General features: G+C 42.6%; 1 protein-coding gene across 2 annotated transcripts in view; it reads right to left on the reverse strand.

Annotated features, from left to right (window-relative positions):
• The window catches only part of NSF (N-ethylmaleimide sensitive factor, vesicle fusing ATPase), a 121072-nt gene extending 113485 nt beyond the window's left edge, over positions 1–7587 (reverse strand). For both annotated transcript variants that reach the window (XM_008149570.3, XM_028157475.2), the window contains exon 1: positions 7539–7587. In XM_008149570.3, coding sequence (XP_008147792.1) covers positions 7539–7550 — 12 coding nt within the window. In that variant the 5' untranslated portion in view covers positions 7551–7587. The remainder of the gene's footprint in view (positions 1–7538) is intronic.
• Between the last annotated feature and the right edge of the window lie 2802 nt (positions 7588–10389).

Genomic DNA, 10389 nt, shown 5'->3' on the forward strand with positions numbered 1-10389 from the left:
TTTTTGGCTTAATGTCGAAATGAAAAAGCAGCCTAGCCGGTATGGCTCAGTGGTTGAGCGTCAACCTATGAACCATGAGGTCATGGTTTGATTCCCAGTCAGGACACATGCCAGGGTTTCAGGCTTGACCCCCAGTGGGGCGTGCAGGAGGCAGCCAATCAATGATTTTCTTTCATCATTGATGTTTCTATCCCTCTCCCCTTCTTCCTCTCTGAAATCAATAAAAATATTTTTAAATGAAAAAGTAAGTCAAAATCAATAGCAACAGATAAAGATAACTTAAAGATAAAAATATTTTTAATGAAGAAGGATTAAGTGGCTCCTAAAATTTGTAAGAAAAAGGGCCAAGAGCCCTGGCCTGTGTGGCTCAGTTGGTTGAAGTATCATCCCAGGGACCAGAAGGTTATGGGTTGTGGGTTTGATTCCACCCTTCCTCTTTGTCTAAAATCAATTTTAAAAAAGAAAAGGAAAAAGGACCAAGAAATGCCAAATGAAGAAAAATAAGGAGCAGGCTTACCTTACCAGACAGCAAGAATAATTTTAAAGCTATGTAACTGTAGAGAAGGACAATATAGTCAATAATCTATATATATGTACTAGTAAAAGCCTAAGCAACCCAATTAAGACCCAATAACCAGAACGACCGGTTGACCAGTCACTATGACATGCACTGACCACCAGGGGGCAGATGTCAACACAGGAGCTGCCCCCTGGTGGTCAGTGCGTTCCCACAGCCAACCTCCCATGGCCAGCCAACCTCCTCTGGTCCCTCCCCACTGGCTGGCAAACCTCCTGTGGTCCCCCCTCACCAGCCCCCGTCCAGCAGGCCCAATCTGGCAGCTGGCAGGCCCTGTGGCCGGCAGGCCCCGGCCAGTAGCCAGCAGGCCCCTAGGCGCCGGCCAGCAATAATATTGAATGTAAACTGTAACTGAAAAACATTTTTAAGCTATGGTAATTAAAACAGTGGTATTGATGTACATATAGACAAACAGAATTATGAAACGTAATCCAGACAGATTGAATATAAAACAGAGATGGCATACAAATCAGTGGGGAAAAGGATGGACTCAATAAGTGATATTGAGATAAATGATTATAAATACAGAAAAGACAAAATTAGTTCCCTAATTCACACCAAACACAAAAATTAAATCCAGATGAATTAAACAAAGTGTGAAAAGCAAAATTTTAAATCTTTTAGAAGAAAATCTTTCTGACTTCTGGGTGAAGAAAATTTTATTTAAAAACATACAAATACACTAATCATAGAGGGAAAAACGAGGTAATTATAACTATACTAAAATTTAAATCTAAAACTATAAACATGAAATAATCACCACTAAGAGAAGCTATTTGCAACTAACAAAGGATGAGACTACAAGCAACCCCTACACCCACAAAAAGGGAAAACTCTGCAAATCAATTTTTTAAATGCTAAAAGCTCAACAGTTGAGAGAAAAAAGGGGGGTGGGGTAAAGAATATACAAAGGTAATTCACAGAAGAGGATATCCCAATGACCAATATGAAAAATGCTCAATCTCTCTGGTAACCAGGAAAAATGCAAATTTAAACAATAGGATTGTTTTACACCTATCATATTATATAAATTAAAATGTCTATCATATTAAGCGCTGGAGAGGACATAAGTAACAGGCACTCCTATACTGTTGGAAAGAGTGCATATGTATATGTCTCTAGAAATATATCCTAAAGAAACTCTTACATATGTATGTTAAGAGACATATACAAATCCTCTGATAAGAAAACAGAATAGAATACTACATAGTAGTTAAAACAGAATTAACTGGCCATATACCAACATGAATAAATTTCAAATGTCCTTTTAAATGAACAGATTGCAGAAGGAAATATGCAGTATACAGCATAACACCATTATGTAACTATTTTCTCTCTTTTCCGTGTCCAGCACGGCTACAGAGCGAAAATAGTTACGGAAGGGCGCCAGATGTAACTATTTTCTCTCTTTCCTGCGTCCAGCGCTGAAAGAGAGAGGGTCCAATTCCTGAGTAGAGGCGGCTGGGGATTGAGAAATAAAAGAGAGAGACTAGACACAGAGATAGAAAGAAAAGCTGGGGCCGGGTGGACCGCTGCCCTCTTCTGATGGAGAGACAGTGACCCAGAGCCTATGCAGCGTGTTTATTTTATACCCCCAAATACCAGGAAGTTTCACCAAAAGGTCAAGACAAAGGAGATTATTTGCATTCTTGAGTAGGCCCTGAGCATTCCTGGTGCTAGGCTGGATTTAGATATCAAAACCCACTTCCCCACACCATGGGCTGAAATGAAGGTCAAGCTGACAACACCCTTGCCAATGCCACTGGGTTCAGCTAACAATAATTAAAGAATGCCCATGTGCCTTCCCAGGGGACCCTCTACACCATTATCCATGTAACAGTGGGGAATTGTAACCCACCCCACCATTCTTTTGTTTCTGTAAATGCTGACTCTGACTAATATATAGCTTGTAGATAAAAGCATGTTTGTATAAGAATCTAGGAACTAATAACTTCAAGGGAGAGAGACTCCGACTTTCAGGTATTCCAGCTCCAGGAAATTTGCTGACCTTCAAACAAAAAGCAGAAGGATGCACACCAGACCATTGCTTGACCAGTTTCAAGATCCTTATCAGAATAGACTGTGCTGGTCAACACGTAGTGTCCTCAGTGGAGAACTCTCAACCCCCTCCCTTTGATCCCTTTGTTCTGTTTTTCCTATACTGAGATGGGGAGATGGGCCTTGGGACGAGAGTCCCCCATCTCAGGTAGCCGGTGATTGAATAAACGACTTTCCTTCTCATCAGCACCTGTCTCACAAGTTTGGCTTTTGTTGTGGCAGGCAGCCAAACCTGCATCTGGTTACATACATGTTTTTAAAAAACACAAAATATATATATTTTTATAGGCACAAACATATGTAGATGTAAACAGATAGGATCTAGACCAACTTTAGGATAGTGGTTATTTCTGGGAAAGGTTAGTGGAATCAAGAAGGGATACAAAAGGGATTCAATTGGATCTGTAATGCTTTATTTCTAAAAATTAAAAAATCTGGAGCAAATATCAAAATATGTTAACACTTCTTACATCTGGATAGTGAGCACATAGATATACAGTATATGTTATGCCATTTGCTGTACTTTTCAGCATGCTAGAAATCTCTTCACATTTATATAAAGTATACATATTTAAAATGCACAGAGCTTCTAGAAATAGTTATAGTCACACAAGGAATATTTAGTATTCATCATAAAAAATAAGTTAGAAATTAGAGATTAAATCACTAGGAAATTGAAGACAGTTTAAGTTAGGCCTCAGAGACCATTCAAGGATATCAATGCTGAAATATGATAAAGGATATCGTTTAGAGATTACCTAAAATACCATGCCTAGAGTATGGACCCTTAAGAACAACATTATTGCAAATGTCTAGTGTATTGACAATGCAAATGTTTGCAAGGGTTCACTGTTCTACAAATTCAGGAATTTTTAACAGTGGAATAATTCATATACTTGAACCTATCATCTTTGCACCTTGATTTAAATACTTGGGGGAAAAAAAGAATACATCCATCTTAAGCATAAATTCCTCTGGGTTTCACAAAGAAGCAGCTATTTAATAGTGCTATAAAGAGCTCAATTTTATTTTTCTAAAATGTACAGCACTTGAAGATACTTCTTAAAATCTCTAACATAGAAAGGCAATAACTACTGCATATAAGATTTCAGAAAGTTGACATGCTTTGGATAGCAAAACACTGATTTAGAAAATGGGACCATGAAACATGTTATATTATTTATTTTGACTTGTGGTACTGCACATGAGCTATCTCCAATTTATAACTTGTGCTCCAAAACTTCATTTAAAGATTAATAGTAAAAATATCATTCACCCATAAAGTATAAATGGGTAGGTTTCTGGACTAGGCTACAAAAGCTTCTTCAACATACTAACAGATACTAAATATATCAGCATGTCTAGGCAAAACGATGGATTAGGTAAATTTTATCTCTAGCATCTTTCTATTCTCCTTTCATCTCCTAGGAGAGTTCTCTGCCTTAGATGCCTATTTAACATCATCCCACTCTATTTCTTCACAACAAATCACCTCAACAGGGTGCAGGAAGAAACAATCCATTGGCTTATTTGCATTCATATATGTATATTTTCATAAAAGAACTGCTGGATCTCCAGTAAGTAAGATTCCTGGTAATTTTTAAAGACAGATTACAAAAAAGTCCAGGCAATATGGAAAGCCTTTCTTCTTTTCTTTCTTTCTTTCTTTCTTTTTTTTTTTTTTTTTCAGTAATGGAGTGGTGGTGGTAATATAATGGGCCTAGAAAGCAATACCAAATAGGAGTCTCTCCCTACCTAAAATCAGCTCTCCTAAGCTATTAAGGCTGCATTTCAGAATCCTTTTTTATTTCTGATTCCATGATTCCAGAGCAGCTGTAGCATGAGAATTCTGAAAGAGGCCTGGGGCAGTGGTAGCCATCTGTATGTGGAATTCATTTTAAATAAGAGTCCATAGTCAATGTAAGTAGTAAGAATAAAACTAGAATCTGCTTTATTACTAGCAAAAATTTAAAATAGCTAAGAAAACTTATTACCTAATTTAATCTTTTTAACATGTCAGTAAAACGGGCTAGCTTTATGGCAATGCACCATCTATCACTAGAGTATTCAAAGAGAAATTAGATTCGTCTTTAAAAAAAATGGTTGTAGCACCTTTTGGTGGTCCCAGGCAGTGTGCAAAGTACAATGATGACAGTGGGTAAAAAACTAAAATGGTCTAATGGAAGGTAAAATATAACGATAGAGGCAAATAATCACATTAATAAATTTAAAATAACAGATAAATCTCTAAGGAAAGCAATACAGTTCTTCAAGAACATATAACAATCGCCGAAACCGGTTTGGCTCAGTGGATAGAGCGTCGGCCTGCGGACTCAAGGGTCCCAGGTTCGATTCCGGTCAAGGGCATGTACCTTGGTTGCGGGCACATCCCCAGTAGGGGGTGTGCAAGAGGCAGCTGATCGATGTTTCTCTCTCATCAATGTTTCTAACTCTCTATCCCTCTCTCTCTTCCTCTCTGTAAAAAATCAATAAAATATATTAAAAAAAAAAAAAAAGAACATATAACAACAGATCCTGACTTGAAGTGTGGTATTAGAATAGGCTTCCTTTAAGTAGTTGAGCGATCTGAGTAAGAGGGAAATGGTTGGGAGTAAAACATTACAAAGAAAGCACAAGCAAAGACCTTCTTGTGATAAGAGAAACCACTGTAGCTTCAAGGCCTATATATAACCTGAGCATAGAGAGTAAGTGGGGGAGTGGAAAGAAGCAAGAGTAGAACCACAAAGGACCTTACAGGCCTGGTTACAGATTTGGTCTTCTCCCAAAAGTAATGGGATGCTATCAAGGGAGGGGTTTAATGGGTATGGGAGGGAACAATCAATGTGGACAATGGTGTAAACAGCCTACTTCGGAGCTTCCTGCAACAGTTCAGACAGACCAGAAATGATGGTAAGGGAACAGGAGGTGAAAATGAAGATGTTAGAGAGATGGACCGATGGAAGAGATTTTCAGGAAGTTAAAATGACAGAACCCATGTGACCAGTCCAGTGGGTGATTTGGGTGCAGTTTAAAGCAGCAATGACCCAAGACAGATTCTTTGGCCCTAAAACATTTTTTTTTTGGGGGGGGGGGTAGAAGGGAGCGGAGAGAACTCAGTGTTGGGGGGGGGTGTGGTGAAAAAGAAGAGATATAAAGAATGACATGCCCACCCCCACTCCAGGTTTCTAGCCTATATAAATGGATGGATAGTGGTGCCATTCGTTGAAACATGGATTGCTTGCTTCCGGCATGTACCCTGACCAGGGCCAGGGATAGAGCCTGCAACTGGAGGTAGGTGCCCTTGAATGGAATTGAACCTGGGACTCTTTAGTCCGCAGGCGGTTGCTCTGTCCACTGAGCCAAACAGGCTAGGACTGAGATGCCCCGTTTTGAAAAGGTAATTTGATACATTGATCTGGAACTTAAAGGATAGGTCTTTACTGGGAATAAAATATTGAAAATCATTGACACATAGATACTATTTGAAGCTGTGGCATTAGAAGAAACTGCCCAAGGAGAAAATAGAGAGTGAGAAGAGAGCCTTGAGGAATATCTGCATTGAACAATTTAGGGACACATTTCAGTGGGATGACAGGGCCAAAAATCAGACTGCAATGGGTTGAGGGGTGAGCAGGTGGCAAACAAATGGGAGACAATTCTATTAGGATGTCTGGCTGTAAAGTGGGACGAGAAGAGGTGACAGCTGTGGGGGTGGAGGGAGGGTTTGTTTTAAGAGGGGGGTAGCCTGAGTATGTTAAGATGGAGCGGGTGGATACAGAGGAGTGGGATTCCCGAGAAGGTGGGAAAACCAGAATCTGAAACATGGGTGGACAAAGTAGCCACAGATAAAAAGGAGAGGAAAAGCAGAAAAGGAAGAGCAGAAAGAGGCCAAATTAAATGACCTTTAAGGTCTCTTCTCACTCTGGAATCCCATGACAATTTCTTTTAGGTAGGACATTTGTAGGACATTTGCATGCATGCATAAATCTACGCAAACAACGTATTCAAATAATCTGGGATAAATAATCCGTCAAGCACATCCTTATCCCCCAATGACGCAGTTAATATCCCGGGGTTTATGACCAGTGTCATCTCTGGGCAGGATCCATCCCTCCGAGAGCGCTCAGCTCAACGCACACTGCAATACAGCACAGAACCACCAGCCCTCGCTCCCCTCGCCAAAACCACACTACGCCGCGACCTCAGAGGCTAGGGGAGAACGTAAAATATAAAACCCTGAAGCCGCAACACACACTGCAGCATTCGAAGCGACTGTCATTCATCAAAGCAAAAAGCGACAGGCCAAATCCCCAGTCCAAGCTCAAGGCATTCCTGCATGACCCGACAGTGACAGGTCCCTCGATAGCCGGGGTTTAACACTCAGTCATTGGCACTTCCTCCTCCTTCCCCCAAGACCTTTTATTGTCAAGAACCAGGAATAGGTTCCTGACGGTCCTTCCCACAGCCCTCGCCCTAATGCAGCAGACGGATCCTCCGCAGTTATTCCAGAGGCGGCACCTAATAAGCCCTCGAAAGAGGGTGCGGAGAAACCCCCCGAGTCCGTCAGACAGGGATGGAACGGCCACAACCCTGCGGCTGCCTCGAGGGGCAAGGAAAAGAGCCTCAAGGGAGGGAAAAGGGGGATTAACAGAGACGCAGGAGGCCCAGGGAGCGAGGGGTCCACCTCCCCTAGAGCTTTCTTACGAGGATGGAGTTTAGGAGGAGGGCTATTTCCAAGCCACCGCTCCCCCTACTCACCCTCAAGCCCTTTTCTGGCCTGTGGCCCCCTCCAACGCCCTATTTGGTCAGACCCCTTTCCCTTCCCCTGGGGCTGTCCGGACCTCGGGGTGCCCGCAAGCCCGGCACCCCCGCCTTAAGCCGCAGCCCCCGGGGCAGCACTTACCCGACCCGCCATCTTCGCGGACACGTCCGGCTCCGCGGCTGCAGCTCGGCGTTTGGCAGAGCCCGCCCCCGCCGCGCGCGCGCCCGCCTCCGGCCTCCGCGCAGGCGCGCTGCCACCGTGAGGCTGCGCACGCGCCCAGCCGCGTCCCCGGTTCCCCAGTCCCGCCGGGCGCGCGCCCGCTGGGCGGCCGCCAGGGGAGGGCGGGGCGTCGGCGCCATTTTGAGCAGGAGGGCGCTGAGGGAAGGGACGGGTGCAGTGACTCCGTGTTTCTTAGAGCGTACGTGTCCGCCAGCGGCTTTCTCCAGGGCTCCTCTTTCGAATCTCATCACAGCTGGCCGTGGGCACTGGACTTTGTAGCGAGGCCTTAGTCACCGAGCCCTTGCTTTCCTCTTTGCCAGCTGCTCTTTGCCCTTACATTGCCTTTAGCTTGATGCTTCCAGACCCACTGACCCGTGAAAATGTACAATAGGAGCACCCTGTGAGGGAACTGGCCTGCCCCCAAGGAAGATCAGTAATGAGTGGTGGGTTCTGAGCTCAAGTTCTGCGTGAATTCAGGCTTTTCTCTGTAGGCATCCTTGTTTTCCTAGCTCCTGGAAGTTGGCATTTATGTTTAGCTTATGTGTAGCCTGGAAAACTAAAGTTAATATTTTCTTCTAATTTAAAAGTGAATTATGATTATTTTCATATTTATTAACTATTCTATATTTGTTTTTGTTTATAAAAGTAATTTGTGTCTTTGCCATTCCCCAGTGTTCTTTCATGGTAGACAGTGTATATGGTGGAATTTGAATGTAATATGCCCTAAATTCCACCTTTAAAAACAAACAAACAAAAAAAAAACACACCCTTGATGTTTCTTTTGTACAGTTCCATTTCCTCACTGGAATCTCAGAATACGTCATCATCAGAATAGATAATAACAATAGGATCCTGCAAGAAGATTGTTTCTGCCCAATAGGTTCTCTGACGCCTCTGTTGCCCCCACTATCTTATTTTTCTCTTTATATTTATAAAAGATAATAAACAATAGGATTTGTTATCTTCCATTCCTCATAGTTAATTAGAAAAAAAAATCGTTTTTCCAACTCGAGGAACAGAGAGAGAAAAGGAATGAGAAGAGCTGGGCATGCTTAGCAATTTAAAATTAAGAACTAACAAAAATCACTAAGTGACCTGAAGATGGGCGAGGGACCGAAGAAAAATTCAGGCCAGTTTCATAAACTCTCACACTGTCCCTGAGAACCAGAGTGCTTTGTGGGACAAAGCAGATGTTAACTAACTCACCGGTGGATCAGAGTTTAATAGGTAGGCTACATTACAGGGGAAATGTCTTTAATCTCTCCAAGCAGGAGGAATGTTTGGCACCCAGGAAAGACAGGTCTGTTGGAGAGGTGCCAGTGTGTCAGTTTATGAGCACATCTACCCATAAAAGGAGTCTTTGTATCCTCTCACCAGTCGTACAAATGCAACAGAATGATGTGCATAGCCCTGCAGGGTCTACCAATGCAATTGTAGGCAGATATGAACTCTGGTCCTTAAAGTGCTTAGCATCCAGCTCCAGGAAGAGTCTGAGAAACTGCTCCAGGTTGTCACATGTCTACACATCCCATCTGTGCTGTGCTCTGATATTCAAGGTCATCTTAGAGTAGAGCTGATTTGCCATCACCTTCTGAGTAATCCTTGGAGCGATAGTGGATAAACAACAAATATCTTTGCTGTTCCCCTTTTTCTGGTCACAGCTCTCCCAGGTCACGCAGCCTTGCAAGCATTGTCAGACAAGGTACCCTGGCCCAGGAGGGAGCACTGAACCCAGGCAAGGACCTGCACTGCCCCTCTTGCAGAAGATGTCATTGTGAAGCAGACAAAAGTGGTCTTCAGAAAACCCTTTTACACCCTTCCCTCTGCACCACCTCTTCTCTTTTCTAAGTTCTTTCAGCATTCGTAATCTAATAGATTAGTTTTCCCAGGAGTACATGCAATTTAAGAAATACTGCTTGGGAGAGCAATGCCTAACCTAAGGAAACAAGTCTCTAATGGCAAAATGTGGGAGACTGTGACTGCTCTACTGGGAGCTAAATGTGGAAAGCAGTTCGTATCTTTGCCCCTCCAATCATACCCACAGGTTAGATACCCCGGCCTAAGTCCAGGCTTTCAGGTAGAGAAAACTTCATTTTACAGCCCCATCATAGCCAGTTTTAGGAAGATAGAGTTGCCATCTGTTTGTTTTCTGTCAGAGAAACCTATTTCCCAAAATGATGGATAAGGCTAGAGAACAGAACAAAATGGAGAAAGGATACGGAATTTTAAAAGAAAGAAAGACCAGCTGATGCAATGCAGCAGTCTAGCTGCAGTCAGGTGTTTGTTTTTTTGTTTTTTTTTTATTGCTTTTGTTGTTGTTGTTGTTGTTTTGGATGAACATGTCCTTTTTCTTTGGAAAATCAAGGACAAATACCTATAGTAACAAGAATCAATTCATTCTGGAAAGTCTGAGTGGGCAGGAGAGATGATGGAATCCTCCATGGAAGGGAATGGATGTTGCTATGGAAACCAGACTATCCTTTAGTGTAAGCCCCAATGCACTTGCCAGGCTGCCTAACCCTGCATATTAACATTGTGGATCCAGAGAACTGCCTGTATATTAACATCGTGGGTCCAATCTCTTTTAAAAGGGATTTTTCCGATATTGATCTGATGAAACTTTATGACTTTTGAGAAAAGAAAGTCCTCGTCTCCTGGAAGGGGCTGCATTTCGTAGAACCTGAAGGCACTAGAGTCCCACAAACCATAGTTGATTGAGATGGCCATATCTGTCAAGTTCTCTGGAGGGCTCCTGAGAAAAAGTAAAAATGTG

The sequence above is a fragment of the Eptesicus fuscus genome, chromosome 20, assembly GCF_027574615.1.
Source record: "Eptesicus fuscus isolate TK198812 chromosome 20, DD_ASM_mEF_20220401, whole genome shotgun sequence".
NCBI classification, from domain to species: Eukaryota; Metazoa; Chordata; class Mammalia; order Chiroptera; family Vespertilionidae; genus Eptesicus; species Eptesicus fuscus.